Source organism: Pseudopodoces humilis, chromosome 4 (assembly GCF_049639895.1).
Source record: "Pseudopodoces humilis isolate 2021_Gansu_Grassland_sample_001 chromosome 4, ASM4963989v1, whole genome shotgun sequence".
Taxonomy (NCBI): Eukaryota; Metazoa; Chordata; class Aves; order Passeriformes; family Paridae; genus Pseudopodoces; species Pseudopodoces humilis.
Window position 1 is genome coordinate 59,744,000 of NC_142203.1, and position 16,354 is coordinate 59,760,353.

Below are 16,354 nucleotides of genomic sequence, written 5' to 3' on the forward strand. Positions count from 1 at the left end.
TCTACATGACAGAAATTGGCAGATTTCCTATTAGCTGCTCTTGCTAGTTCCTCAACAGTCCACCCGGTAGGCTGAAAGGAAGCCAAAAATCTAAATATTCTGGCTGTGCTCTCCCCTGCAGTCTTGATTCCCAGGGTCTGCAAGTGGCTTGCCCTGGCACTGGACCTATATTCTCATTTGCAGTCAATTTTAAAATAAAGGAATGCAATTCATATGTAGCTGATTTCAAAATGTCAAAGCAATTTTCCTTCTCCACTTGGCTTTGCTGGGCACCCTCACTAGCAGCAGCAGAACTGCAAAGAACTGCCACAAATATGCAACTCGGAGCAGGTCAGAACAAGCAAACAGTAGAGCATACTAATTTACTGCTGAGACACCAGGGAGAATTAAATACTTCAGCACTTTTACCAGGACAAGACGGTTTACCATTGTACCTGAACATGCTGGAACTTAACCACATGCTTAAAAGACAAATCTGACAGTAGCACAGTTCTGCTTACCATATGTACACTTAACTTTTCATAAAGAGCTACATTATACTTCAAAATTTTCAATACACATAATAATTTCAAGATCAAGTATAACTGTACTTCAAATGAGTTTAGAAAGATGAACAGTAAGCAGTTTCATTTGTTTACTATCATGAATTAAGCCTTGGTTAAGGACACTCTTTTTCTGAGAAATGCCTGTTTTCACTAAGGTTTGTGACCTTATTAGTAAATTGTATCCAAAAGAGCAACAGCCAAGGAAATTTACTGTCACTGCTTTATTTGGAACAGACAGTAAACATTTGAATGAGATGTCATCAAGACCTTTTTCATGGACATGTCAATGGGCAATGTTCACATCAAATCTTTCCAACACTTTTTTTTTTTTTTCCTTTTCTTCAGAAAGAGAAGTCCATCTTCTACTGTAGAAAAGAGACAGGATTTGCAGGACAGTCTAGGAGTCTGCAAACCCAGACTTCTCTCCCTTTGTGTAATAAAAAACCCCCTAGGACTGAGAAATTCTTCTTGTCTAAAATAATAAGCATCTCAGGCACAGGGAACACTTCATATTTTTTTATATTACTATTCTGGTACTTTCTAAGCCTTTTTCCTATATTTTCCATTCCTAAGAGAGTCAACTTGGACCCACTGGTTTTGAAGTATCAATACACGAAAAAAGCATTATTTTTCAGAATTGAATCCTTTGCTACCAGCAATATAGCAGAAATGAGTGACAACAGTAACCACATTGGTCCAGAGGATACTGGTGTGCAGCATAAGCCAAATGCAAAGACCAGGCACGAATCTCCCAAGTCAAACACTTTGCCAGTCCATACCTTTCCTCACTCAGCTTGCTTAGTGTATCAGTGTATCTTGGTTTACAGTGCTGAACACATCCTTACAAGAAAGCACCTACAACTTTGAAAAGATGGAAAACATCTTAGTTTAATCCAAAATATTTATTATTTTATTATGTGCCCTCTTACCACAAAAAAGGGCATTCAGTCTGCATGTTAATCTTCACAGTGAGAGAAACCAAACAAATCAAACTTTTCCGTATTGGTTTGGCACAAGGCATTTCTAAAATGGCAACCCCAAAGGCCACCTGCATTGCTCTCTGCCAGAGCTCTGCATGGCTTAAGGCGTCTCATTTCATGCTTTCTTGTCCACAAGGCTGGAGGGGAGGTGAAGTGGGAGCTTCTTCTCCCTCTTCATGTACTACTGGCTTAAAGCAAATGCAGAACAATTTGCATGTCTTTAAGATCTCTCTTCCATGTACCCCTGTTCTTCCTCCCCAGAGCCTCTGGGAAGGGTAAGAAACATGCAGCTGCAACTCGGAGTAAATTCTTCTCAAGGGAACAGACTCTAGATTTTAGTTAATTTTAGGAAGATGTTTAAGGAAGTGTGTAAACAAGGCTGGTCCTACCCTAACCTTGGAGGTTCAAAGAGAAAGCAAATTTTCCTGGGTACTGTGACCCTGCCAGAAACCAGGACCCACCCCTGCCAGGCAGATAGTGAAGAGCTTGGCTGCATTTACTGATTTGTTATAGAAATAGTTTCCACACCATGGAAAACCTAATACAAACCCCAAAGCCCTTGCACTTTCTACAGGCTGGGGCATTCGATTTGCCTGCAGAGATCAGGAGACCCACTGTAATAAGCTTTCCTTACAAATCAATTCAGAATTTACAGTTAAAAAAACCCAAAAAATCAATGTTAATTCTATCTTTACAGACGAACCATTTTCTGGATCTATATGTAGGCATTATTGAATTATCTTTTTAAAAAGAAACTTAAGCACATTAGTACACTTTTAAGAATAACTCCATCCAGCTCCATACAAATAAAAAATTAATTCTTCACACTTCCATTTCATGTATGAGCTGTGAAAGAACTTTACCCAATTACAGAAGCCATCCCCTATAATTTTTTTATATAAATAATCTAACAAAGTTAATATGCAATACAGATCCTTAATATGGAAGATCCTTTCCAAGTTTTTAAGAATACATTAACACTGTCTCAGCAAGCTTCCATGCGAATTAAAAATGCAATGATTTCTTATATTAAGCAAAGAAATCTGTAATTGTAGCCAGACTTCTGTAGAGGTATTTCCTTTAGTGAAATAACAAACATTTCAGATCTTTATTTATGGAAAGATTTAAGACACTAATTATAGATCTAATGCTAAAGTTAAAACATGTAACCAGATTGAAAAGACTATTAATATCAGACCTTGCAATTCCATGATCTAAAACCACGAAGGAAGCAAAAAAAAGAAAAAAAGTACTAAAATATTGGTAAGTGCAGAAACTGTCACTGACTACACAAGAATTTTCAAACTACACATTCTGGAACCAGAAATTAAATTACCATCATAGTTCAAAGCAATTAGAATATTGTCTTAGCCATGGTGGTAAATAAACACTAGCCTGCTAGACCGTCTTAATCTGACAAGCTCAATAAACTGTACATGAACTGCAAACTGGTTGTCACTGCAAGTTTCACCACTCCTTTGACAGATATTTACACTTCTATATACATCTCCAAAGGCAGAGCACTTACTCTCCACAGAGTTTAGAAGCCTCTCTTTTAAAGATACTAAGAATTAACAAAATAGTATTGTGCAGACATTTTACTTGCTGTAGAATGGGAGGTAACACAAACAATTTGTCTAAAAAAACCCAAAACTGTTTCTCAATTTGTTACAACAAATTAGGGTTAGGGGTTTTTTCCCCTTTCAGCATTTTCAATATTTAGACCAAGCTCTTTCAGCATCTGAAAGGAACAGCCCTGGAGACAGAAACAAGATGGTTATACAGGACTGCAAAAAATTCAGGGTGTAAGATGGTATTTCAGAGAAATACCTACTGAAATGAAACACATATATGCAGACCTTTGAGGGTAAACTACCGGCTCTCAAAAGTACCTGCTCATCACTGGTGACAGTAAGAAACGAGTAAGAACTCATTTCAGTTTGCTCAAGACGACTGGAGGCTCAAGAAGAGGATGGGGAAGAGGTCAGAAAACAAGATGTCAGATGCAGTCAGATGTCAGTGAGGTCAAGCAGATGCAACTCACTTCCCAGCACTATTTCCACCTTCCACAGTGACCCTGGGTTAGCTACAAGGAGCAGCAGTATCAAGAGCAGGGTGAAATCTGTTGATGGGAAATACTAGGAAAGAACTGAAATTGTCCAGCATAATAATCACATTAGCAGTCATTTAACTAGCAATTCGAATACTAGGACAAGAGAGATGAGAACAGACACCATTATGCTATGTTTCCATGAATGATTTGAATAGTCTACATTTCAGGGACACAAATTAAATATATGGAAACAGTGTGAAACAGACTGACCTGAATTACAGTTTAATCTCAGAAATAGGAATACTCCATGACATTCTAAGTTTAAAGGAAGAAAAAACACTTTTTGCAAACATCTTAAAATCTTTAAGATTTCTTTAAAATCATCACATGCTGAACACTATCAATACAACTGGGCATTAATAAGCCAAAAATAGAGGGAGTTATGCCTCTATCATATTTTATTAAGACAATTTGAAAACTATTTCATCAATTTCCAGACAGAAAGCAAATAATTTCCAATTTTAAATTGCTCTTAAGTAGCAAGTAAATAGAGCTGCTGTGTTTTCAGGACATTTTACAGGCAAAACTCATCTTCTAAAAGCACACTAACAAACAAACAACCCCCACAAAATAAAGCAAACAAACCCCCAAAACTCAACAAAACCTCCCAAAACTACAAGCCAAGAAACTAAAAAAAAAAAAAACCCCTCCTTCCCTCCCAAAAAAACCAAACCAAAACAAACCACACCAAAACCCCCTCAGAACTCCAAATATACAGGAAAAAAATAGTCAAGACACTTCACAGCACCAACCAGAATTCTCCATTTGTACTTGTGTAGTGCTGTGAGACTGGAAAGCGGAAGCAACCCTGCAGGCAATACACTCTGCCTCTGGTTAAAGATAAAAAGGGAGGGTAGCAACAGAAAGCAGCTCTCCACTTAACCATGTTCTCCTAGTCACACAGAGACAAGTAATGAAGCCCTTTAAAAAGCTTTCTGTCCACTCTGCCTTAAGCAAAAGAATGAACTGTAATTCTAGAGCTTTAAGTGAGCGCAGAGCAGATAAAAAGTAAATTAAGATGACCCTTGGGTCTCTGCAGAGAATCCTCTGAGAACACTCAGATTAGCCTTAGTAACTCAGAACTCAAACCAGATCCATCCTCTTATCACCACTTCTGCTGGAAACTAGCTTTACAAGTTTGTTTAAGAAACAGCTACATGGCAACATATAATTTGTATTTTAAACAAGCTTAAGCCAAGTTTCACCAATACTGGAAGCCAGTGAAAGCCAACAGAAGCATTCTCACATTCATTCCACCCCCAGATTCTTGCTTCTACTCCTGCCTCATGCTCCCCTGCAGCAGCATAAATCTCTGCACAACTGCATCATTACTTTTGAAAGTGTTAATACTCTAAAAGGTCTTGTGAAGTTCAAATCCATCATACAGAAGGAAAAACTGGTATTCAAATCTTGCGCTCTACATGTTTGACCTTTGGGTAAGATATGACTGCACATGTCTACACACAGGTATTGCACTGAGCAGTACTTAGACTCCACTGAGTGACAGTAGAGACTGAACCTTTAGTATCACTAAATCCAATGAGACAGAAAGCTCCAGATTAGTTAGTTACAATCTATTTACTTTGCACAGGAACAAAGAAACTGCCATACCAGATCAGACCATTTAAGCAGAACCCTACGACTTGCAATAACTAAGAGTGATAAAAATCAGACATGGTAGAGGGTGACCCTCTTCCAAAAGTACTCTCAAGCCACGGAGCACAGGAGAGGCAGAAAGGCAATCATCTTTCACTGCAGTATCCACTTAAACTAGAAGCAGAGAGAGACTTGGATAAAAGACAAAATTATATTTTACCTTAGCTGGGAACAGCCAAGATCAATAATAAGCTGTATTTTTTTACCTTAGCTTTCTCTATTCTGACAAGAACAGAGAAACTTAGCATTTTAGTAACAGAAAAATCTCTGGCTGTGCTGTGTGGTCATTGTAGGTACCCTCCCTCTGTTCCCACTCCATCTCCCAGTGCTCTGTTAAAAGCATTCATGCCCTCCTTTGAAAGTCATCAAAGGTGCTACAGAACTGAAACTGATGAGCTTTTACTAGTACACCTGTATATATTGACAAAACTTCAGTTTAAGAGTGTGACTTTGGTGTCTCTAGCATGTGTCAAACAGCAACTGCAGAAAAATACAGTATAAGCATCTACAAGGGTTGCTTTGCAGCTGAACTATCTAGCACATGCCAAACACCTAATTTTATGATAGTCACAAAGTATGTGGTTTCTGCACACAGAAGAGATGAACTGCACCATTTATTTCCTTCTGTCTTCATAAAAATATGATTTTGACAATATAAACTAATGCTGTACTAGGGGAAGTAATAAGGTATCTACACCAATTTCAGACACAAACATCACTTTAAGGTCTGAATGTTTCAAGAGCATAATGTTAAGCTGACAAAGAAGGAGGTGCATTTTACCTCCATGGATTTCCCTTACGCTACAAAAAACAACACTACAGTTATCACTGAATTTGCTATTTGGATCTTGTTATAAACAAAAACAATATACTGACAGTAAACATGGGATAAGAGACCTGAAGTGCTTTATCACGTTGAAGATGTAATTCCTAGGAAGACAGCTCCCTTCCTCTCTTACAATGATATAAGAAAGCTTACACCTGCTTTTAATGAAAATATTCCCTCTACTGCCTGACAAGCAGAATTGCTTGAGAGCTTAAAGAAAAAAGGTAATATTTACATCCATAATTCAACAGCAGTCAGTTTCCCTTCTCAGCTTCATTTTGAGGCTCAGGAAGGTCTACCAGCACAAACGAAAACAGAGAATCTATTTAAAAGGAAGTAGCTGTAATACCAAAGAGACTGATAGGGGGACTTCGGAGCAAGCACAGTATCTTCTAACTCATAGTAGATCCAACAGCTGCCCAGGCAAATTTAATGTGTATTACTTTTACTCGCATATAAATTAGCCTCTCTCCTCCAGCTAAAACAAGTCAATATTAAAATGAGGGCAGATAAAGGTTTTAAATTTTTTAAACAGCTTCATAAAGTACTACCTGGTCTAATATTCTTTTAGTTGTAACACAGCACACAAAATTACTGAGATTACTGTACATGAGTGTTTATAGGGTATTTCTGCAGGTCAATCATTGTTAAAGTTGTCATGTATTTTCAACTGCATTTATAATAAACTCAGAGTAGGCTCACTCAAATACTGAAAAGAAAAGCATTTGGCATTCAGTATTTTTTAAGATTTGTTAACATTCCTAGTCAAATAGCACAAAGCACTTACAAGTATTTTAACTTGTATATACACTCAATACACTGATTTACCCAAATGCAGGTACTTAACAGTAAGAAAACTGTCCACGTGAAAAGGAAAAAAAATTCCACAGCTGCTTTGTCATTGCTGCTGTGGGACCAGCTACCAAGGACGGATGCAGTGTTTCAGCACTGATGCAATATACATTGACCTTCCTGCACCTCTAATGTCAAGCCTAACTCCCACTTGCTATCACCATGAGACTCAACTGCTTTATGCATATTCTGATACAGCTTCTTTTTCTTCTTGAAAGCCATGAAACTTGATATAACTATATTACAATACAGAGTACATTATAATTTCATGACTTTATAAAAACAAAGATGGTGCTAAGAGTTTATAAAAAGACAAGGCACTCACTAAAATACGTACATCATTCCCCTTCCCCATAAACATTTACAATTTCCTGCTAATCCTTCTGTAAGTACAGAGCCATTTCTTATCTGCACAACCACACCACAACAAGTATTTTTACACTGTCCTAGGAACAGGCCAAAATCCATCTGAATTGCTAAGAATATATATAAACAGGACATTGGTCTATAAAACAGTTCTTATTACAGTACTCACATGGTAATTTAACCTTTAAAAAATATTCCTGAGGTTTGACTGACATAAGACACAACTGAAAAGAACACACAAGTCATAAGTCCAAACAGGAATTATATTTTTATGAGGTTTAAATGATTAGCCAAACTGTAAGGCATCACTAAAATACGTGCCTGGATGTTAAATACTAAGTTCTTAAACAACAGAGTCCACATCAGATAAAACCTTACAAGAGATGCAGGTGAAATTGTCATCTCCACATCAAAATTACATGGTCATACTGCAGTGCCTACACATGCACAGAAAGAAACCAGTAAGACCCAGTGAGTACATGTTAAAGCTGAAATGTGTCCTGAAGCATCTGAACTGCTCCACCACGGGCATAAGCTTGCTTTCCCTCTGACTACTTGCACAAATGTTAAACAGGCGAAATACTGGCAGTTCACAAGAAAATGGACTTATCGATTAATACATATATAAGGCAAATACGGGCTGCAAAAAGCAGGGCACTGATTATTACCACCGAAATTTATCACCTAGTCTAAGCCACGATAAAATTACTTTCTCCTTGACAAAAAGAGAGGATATTATGCTTCAAAGACTTTCTCCTACAAAAAAAAATCAGTTCTGCATTACTGCGAAGCTGCAAATTAGAAACTGACTTCGGAGAAGTCCTGTGTGTGGGGGGAGTGGTGTTGTGGAAAATAAAAATAAAACAAAGTCGATTACTCCGTTTTGCAGCAAGGTGCTCGGGCAGCGCAGGTAGCGCCTGGGGAGTACCTAAGGCTGGCGCTCAGCCGCCGTCCGCAGCGCGGCCCCAGCTCCGCGACAGCACCGCGCTCGCTCGCCCCGAGCCCCAATGGCTGCTGACACATCCGGCCCCGGCCCCGCCACCGCCCCGAGCTCACACTTCAAAGCCGTTCGGGACTCCGGCAGAAGTCAAACACAAACGTACCCCGGAGCCAGACGGGCCGCCCCCCGCGGCTCGGCTCCCGCGCAGCTCCGCACCGCTGACAGCTGCGGCCGGCGGGGCACCCCGGCCCGGCCGTGCCCCTCCCTCAGCCCCGTACCAGGTGCCCCGGGGGAGGGCGGAGGGCGGGCGGGCTCTGCCCGCCGCGCCCCAGCGCTGGGCTCCGCGGCAGCTCCCGCCGCCCCCGCATCCGCTACCGGCCCGCGGCCAGCGGGGAACGGGGCGCAGGAGCCCGCCCCGAGCCCCGTCCGCGGGAGCAGCCCCGCCCCCGCCGCTGCCACACAGCGCCCGCCCGGACCGCCCCTTCCCCCCCCCTCCAGCCGCCAGCGCCCCTCACCTCGCGGCGGGGGACGGCTCCACCCTCCGCTCGGCGGCGGGGCCCGTCCCCGCCGGGCTCCCCGCCGGCAGCGGCTCCAGGAGCTCGGCGCAGCGGCTGGGGGAGGCAGCCGGGCTGGCGGGGCTGGAGCGCGGTGGCTCGGGCAGGTAGTGGAGCAGCAACGTCTCGGGGGTCTCCAGCGAGGAGGAAGAGGAGGAGGCGGCCGGGGCGGCGGGGAGGGAGAGGGGCGCCTCCGGCAGCCGGTCCCGGTCCCCACTCCGCACTTTGCGCAGCTGCTTCCGTCTCCAGTCAGAGCGCTGTTCCCGGCAGCCGCCGCCACCCGCCCCCCGCAAGAGCCCCCCGCCGCTCCCGGCGAGACTCCCCGCCCCCGCGCCGCCCTTCAGGCTTCCACAGGCGGCGGCGGCGCCCGCCCCCCCGCCGCCGCCCGAGGATAATCCCGATGACGAGGCGCGATCCCCCGCCGCCGCCGCCATTTTCTCTGTCGGGTCACATCGGGCTCCCGAGCACCGGGGGCCGCCGGCGGACAGCGCGCTGCGCAAACGGCGCCGCCTGCGCAAACGGCGTAGGGCGGGGGCGGACGGCGGGCGCGGATTGGCTGCAGCGGGCGCCGGGGGCGGGGCCGCGCCCGTAGGTGCCGCGGGGCCGCGCCCCGCCCGCCCCCGCGCAGGTGTCGGGACTGTGAGGGAGCCAGGCGGGAGCAGTGCCGGGTGCTGTCGCCGCTGCTCCGCGGGGCAGGGGCTAGTACCGGAGCCGGAGCCGCAGCCGGACGGGGTCCGTCCCTGTGGCCGAGCGGAGCCCGGGCCGGTGGAGGCGCCAAGCGGGGAGCGCGGCCCCGCCCCCACGCGGCCCTCCCCATGTGCGGGAGAGCGGCGGAGGCGCCTGTGGCCCCGGGGTGGGGTAAGGCACGGCAGGCCGGCTGCGCTGGGCTCCCCGGTGCGAGGCGCGGAGAAACTTTTCCGGATCTCGGAGCGCTCCCAGCTCGCATCCCCGTAACCTGAGCCTCTCCTCTCCCCAGCATTTCCCTGGCAGCCGGCGAGGGGCCAGGAGGAGCGGAGCGCCCGCGGTGCCTCGCTGCGTGCAGCCGAGAAATCGCTTCTCCGGTGTGCCCCTGCTCACCTGGTCGTCCCTCCCTGGAGTTAGGAAATTAAATGCACATTCTCGCACGTAGCCTCCGCGCGTCCTTCGGGCTGCGCTCAGTTGGCCGGCGCCGCTCCCCTCGTCCTCAGGTAGCTCTCCATGTCTGTAAACGACGGAGAAGTGTTAATGTCTTGCCGGAGCACAGCCGGCTCCATGTGTGCGCAGGAATGCACATGTAGATGAGATTATACCCTGCCACGCACACCTACCGCTGCGGCTGTTTCCTGAGAGACTGCGAGAGAGAAGAAAGGCAGGAGACATCACATGACCAGAACCTTGGGGAGGTTCAAGTAAATTTTCTGCTTGGGATTTTCATTCGACCACATTGGGGTGGTTTTGCTTTATTGATCTGAGATGAGAAAAGGAAAAACTGAATACTGCTATGCATACAAGTCTGTTTCCAGGACACTATGTGATATTTAAATACAGTAGAAGTCATACAGTTCAAAGCACTTCATCTGGATATTTCAGGCTTATTTCTCAGAATTTGAGAGAGAATTTGAGGCATCCAAGTGTAACATTAACTAAGTGTCTCAACAATGATTATTCAAATGGTCAGTTTGCTGGGATCAGTGATTTGATCTGAAGCACTAGTAGAGTGAGAAGCAGATTCTTTTTTGCCTTACGTATATGATCAGAGGCTGATCAAATGTAGGGTCTTTGCTGGAGGATGTGAAGAGCAGATAGGAAGAGGTTTTTACCTCTAAACAAAAGCCTGAGGACACTCTTTGTACTCTATATACCTGCAGAATAGTATCAGTAGGCCTTGAGGTCGCACTGAGTGAATTATTTAGGTCATCTGTCAAGATGCCACAACCACTACACCAGTCTCGTGCAGGTTTTTCAGTGAAGGATGCTGTGAGAAAGTTGCATTCATTGCCATCTTGCAAGTATGGTTTCTTTGGGATAAGCAGATCACTTAATATTCTCTTGTAATGTACAACTCAGATGTAAATTAATTCTGAGTTTCATAAAGGTAGCATTTGTCACTTAACTAAAGCCTCTGCTATAAATTAGAGAGTTTCCTGGAAGATTCCTAGACCAAGACATATTGACAATGTGAGGCAGTTACTCATGGGAATAACAACAAAGTATCCACTTTGTAGACTCAGCATGAAATTAGTTGCTCCCAAATCAGTGCACTATTATATCTTTTCAAATATTCCTCTCCTCCATAAAATCACATTGACAGAAAAAGGAAAGAAAATAACCACACAAAACCCTATGCTTTTAAAAATATCTCAACAGAACAAGAAGATGACTTTTGGTATTTTATAAATACTCATGACATGGAAGAGGAATATCCCTTTGAAAAGCAAGTGGTTGGAATAAAATACAGAGAAGAAAAAGCATGTCTTCAATAAAAGTAAATCTAGGAGGTAGGGATGTATACAATGTCTGTGACAATTCTAGGGAGCAGCTCTCCCAGAGTGACTCCAACAAGGGAGAAGGAAACAGGAAACTAAAGGAAAATGTCAGGGTGGAAGTGGGGACTGAGGAATGTCCAGGTACGCTGAGGTGAAATGTTTTCTGGAATGCAGCTAAGAACAGGGCAAAACATAAAATACAGGGACAGTGGGAGTATAAGAAATATGTAAGTATAAGAAATAGCTAAAAGGAGACATGGGCTGTCACCACTCCTGTTAAGGCATTGAGTAAGGCCACTGCTGTCAAGGTTTTGAGCTACTTTTGGATAAGATGCAAAGTGGGAAACCCTTACTATTCTGTCATTAAGAAATGCATGGCATGCCTTATAATGGTTATTTATCCCCTGATTATTGGCTGAATTTCAATTCTATATTTCAATTCCAATAAATTACTTTCTCCCTATAATCCTTATATTCACCTTATTTTTTCAAATTTGTATTTCTCCACAGTGCCTTGACCAGAGAAGGAGGCACAATGGCTAATCAAACCCACCTTCCATTCCTCACTCCAGAACCCGATGTAGTGCATTGCTGGCATGCAACACAGATTTATGCACAGATTTAGGCTCTACTGCTTTGAAATCAGAAGCTGAACATGCTGATTGAAATATGTGTTCTCTCCTTTGCTCTTAAAAACTTTTTTTGCACTTATACAAACGGGTTGACCCAATTGAAAAGAAGTACAAAACTTACTGAAGAGCTCTGAAAGATACTCAGTTACCTCTTGCACAGATTATTTCTCAGTCTATCTAAAACACAGCTTTAGAAGGTAACATGAAACTTTTAGTAGTTTTCAGTCACAAGTAACGGCACCCAGGGTTTGTTATGAAACAGAGGCCTTTGGCCTCAAATTAGCATCATGCAATATTTGGAACATCTACTGTTGTACACAAAGAAACTTCTGTTTGGGAACACACTAAGATTTTGCAAGCCAAGGAGTTTCCTTGTTGCACAAAACTTGTAACAGTGTAATGAATAATCAACAATTTTCAACATGCTAGAGATAGGAATCTGCTGTGCCCCTGAATACATAACCTAGGCATCATCATGCAAAAACAGAATAAATATGAGAGATAACACAGTCCATAGTTTCTGGTCTTGACTAAACATGCAAGAAGTGCTTTAATACTGAATATAAACGGGATTGTCCCTGTCTCGTTAGTCTGTGTAGAAAGACTTATCCCCACCTTGATCTTCTATTCATTCTTTCTGTTGTGAGAAAGGGAAAACAAACCTGCTGTTAAGCCAAAATCCTTTCCTGTTTACTCCATGTAATGGAAAAGTCAAGCAGCTAAATGAGGACCAATCTGAGAACCTTCTCATGCTTGTTTCCTAGGTCCCACTGAAAACCTGCTGCCATCACTGTTTTCTGCAGAAATGCTTTGCCATCTTGCTGATGCACTGTTCTTACTTTATAGCATAACAGGTGTACTTTTCAGAAAAAATTTCCTTCAGAAAAGCAGGATCCTGTACCAATTCTCAGGAGAGAGAATGTTAGGTAAAACTGGAATCTGTTACAGAAAATGTAGGGGTTTTGCTTACACACAGAGAATATCTAGTCTACTGTTATTTATGTATTTATTTTCTTAATGTTTTATTTATGCTTTTCTTCATTATTTCAATGGAAAACATGTTTAAAGATTATTTTTTCCCCCCACATTTCAATCCATGTGGAACTGAACTTTTGTTGGAAATGTTTTTTGGATCCATGAAACTGAGGGTGATGTTTTGACCTAAGTGTTAGACACATAATATAAGGAAAGAGCTGTACTTAAACCTCCTTGTTCTGCCAAAACATGTAATAACAGTTCCCTGAATCTTTCTAAGAACTAATGATGCTGATGCTACTTATAACACTCCTGCATTGTCTAGTCACATTCCTTACACTTAACAGGATTTTTTTTCGGTAGTATCTACTCATGAAATGGTGAATCTTTTGGTCTGTCCACCATATGATCCAAAGCAAAAAGATGATCTCTTTCCAAAGAGTTTGCAATTTAAGTATGAAAGACAAACAGGCAACAGAGCAATCAGCAAGCAAGAGTGTAGTCCTTGTACACTATATCTGCTCCCTTGATTTTTTTTTTTATCACTAGTTTGTACATCTTGCATTAAGTACTGAAATCAGTTCTATTTTTGACCTCAGATAATCTTTAGAATATTGATAGTTTGATTGAATATTCTTTTTGGCTGTACTACAGAGGATTTTTCTGTCCTTGAATAAGTCATGATCCTTCCATGGTTCAATTTTTCCCAACTGTAACTGTGTAACAAATATATTTACCTACCTAAGGCACAACACAATGCCGAGGGATATAATATTATTGAGGTTCAAGATGAACCCTTGCTCAAAAGAAATATATTAATGAACTGAGCAAAACCTGTTAAACCTCTTCTTATACATCATTTACAAAGATCTACCAAAATTATTGCAGCCATCAGCTCTTTTTCTTATATTCTTTCAGACTAGTAAATTGACAGCATAGTTCTTATCTGGATCAGCAATCCCACCTATTGTAAGCATATCTGTTCTCTCTCTGGGGGAATGCAACTCTACCATTTCACACTCTGTAAAGGAGTGATAGCTCAGTTTTCCTTCACCCTGCTGCTACTGCCGTTACATCTCTTTCAGCCTAGGTGCTTGTTATTCCTTCTGTTCTGAGTCAAAGGTATAAATAGAGGTACAGCTTTTAATCAATTGTGGCAGGTTTTTTTTCCCCCCTCCTACTGGAAGCTACAGATTTCCAAATTTCAGAGAAACAGATGCAAGAATTTCACTTTTACTTTTGTCTGAACAGGATGGAAGAAGGACCACTTCCTCACTCCCACTGAAGAGGACCTTGCAGTTATTCTTTTCCTCTGCCTGTTGCTCATCACCCTTGCTCTGCCAACAGCAGAATCACACAGTGCCAGCTGCAGTTACTAGAGGACAGTAATTTGAAAACAACATAAACATTCAGCCACCAGCAAACATTAAAAGCCTTGTTGGTATATCTCAGCATGGCTGTGGGCTGTAAAACAACAGTCTTGTGTGATGGATACATCCAGCATATATCACACAATCCTTCTGAGCATCCTGTAAAAGAAGAGCAGACAAGAGTGACACAGTTTGACAGAGACCTCTGGATAACTGTCTCCCTGAATAATTGCCAGACAGACAAGGAACTGGCAGCAACACTCTCCACAAAATACCCTGCTTGCTTTCTCCAGTGCCAGGGCATATCTGAATAATAATTTCTGGGTGCAGTAATGGCGTTCAGCCTGACACATTTTCTCCCTCCTTTTATTTTCTGTTCATCCCACCTTGGCCCTCCAGTCGTAATGTCTGTATGCTTCCATTCATGGTGGCTAGCAGTGATGGCAGTGCTGTTCCCCTTCCTAAATCCAGCAGGTGGACCTGCCAAGGATCTCACAGCTGTTGGAGGAAATAAAACTCAACAGCAACGTCCATGCCTAGCTCATCATGCAACCCCTTTATGCCAAGTCTGCCAATTTTCTGGCACCATGGTAGAACTGAATCAAACAGTTATTAGCTGTAACAATGGCAGGGAATCCACAGGTCTTAAAAATAGTTCTGGGATCCTTTATGTCCAAACACTCAGATCTTTATCATCTCCACCTCTTTAGAAAAGGCTGCTTGGCTTTTTCCTTAGGCTTTTAAATCTCTGTTATTCCCTCCAGCAATTTAGTTGGCACAACACTGCTTTACTGCTTGTGTGCCAGTCACAGTTCCTGAGAACAGTATTTCCAAAGCCATTTAATCATAGTGTCCAAAGCTATCATCTAAACTAAACATCTTTAAAAACCATATGATCTAGACATCACTAGTAGCCCTTTGTCTGTCTAATGAGAAAGTGTTTTGAACACGGTGTTGCTTCAATGTTTTCTGTGCATACATAGGTAAGAGTCCAGAAGTCATAAAAAAGTTTCCCATGTGGTTTCTGGAAAGAGAAAATTGCACTGGGGAATTCTGAAGAAAGAAATGTTCTGAAGAACATTTCATTTCTATTTTTTGATTGGTATTAAAATCCATCATCTTATATTTTCATTAATATTTTCATAATTCATGAAAAGCTGTCTCCAAAAGATATATAAAGAAATACAATATATTTTTGCAAAACAAATTTCTGACCGTTCTTAAGATCTACTCCACTGATATTTTTAAAAAATATTCTATCAGTTCTACAATGTAAGAATACCTGTTGAATTTGATTGCTGTTCCTGAGGTTTGTCATTTATAGAGCTTTAGCAGTTCGACATCATAGTCTCCTTTGGTACACCAAATTAATTTGTAATTTTTATGATGTCTGGATAGTAAGCCTGAATCACAAATAGAAAAATCCTTTATTTTCTGCATGCTTACCATCCTTTTGTTGGTACTGAAATCATGGAAAATTGTTGTTCTATTAGTTGGTGATCTTTGACATTTGCGCAGTTATTTTGCATGTAACATAAATACATTCAGATCCTATAAATATATGTGTTACATAAATATGCTGCCTCTTTAACAGATTTGGATTAGATTTTGTGGTTTTGCAGTTTTCATTTTGATTATTTCATCTCAGTGATGTAACCTAAAAATATTATCAGGGTACAAAGCTGAGCTGACTTCAAATGTTTGCACTGTGAAAGGCTTTGAGAAGCAAGGAATGACCTTGACAGAATATGTTGTGTGGATTTGGGACGGGACATTACTCTTATGCTTGCCAAGGTAGGATACACAATTTATTTTGACTGATTGCCTATCTTCCTTGTTCTTTGTGGTTTAAGCCAAAGCTTCTTAGATTTTGAATAAAGCATTTTAAATATGGTCTTCAGAGCATAATTGACGATTTACAGTTGAAGGTATTATCCATGCAAACCACTTCCAGTTAGTTGTGTAACTGCTTCTCAAGGATAGTACCTTAATCAAGTTTTCTGTGCATGACACTAAACCTGCAAGTCAGATCAGTTAAAAAACAAATGTCACAATTTTCCCTTGAACTCCATTAACAAAG

At 42.1% G+C, this 16,354-nt stretch overlaps 1 protein-coding gene across 2 annotated transcripts in view; it reads right to left on the bottom strand.

Moving 5' to 3' along the window:
- Positions 1-10,092, bottom strand: part of MAP3K1 (mitogen-activated protein kinase kinase kinase 1) — a 58,748-nt gene extending 48,656 nt beyond the window's left edge. Inside the window, exon 1 of one of the 2 annotated variants that reach the window (XM_088054430.1) lies at positions 9,910-10,092. Coding sequence is in view for 1 of the 2 variants with exons in the window: in XM_014261182.2 (XP_014116657.2) it covers positions 8,794-9,266 (473 nt within the window). In the remaining variant the exon portion in view is untranslated. Of the gene's footprint in view, positions 1-8,793; positions 9,267-9,909 lie in introns of those variants that run through there. The other variant, XM_014261182.2, reaches the window with a different exon arrangement.
- Between the last annotated feature and the right edge of the window lie 6,262 nt (positions 10,093-16,354).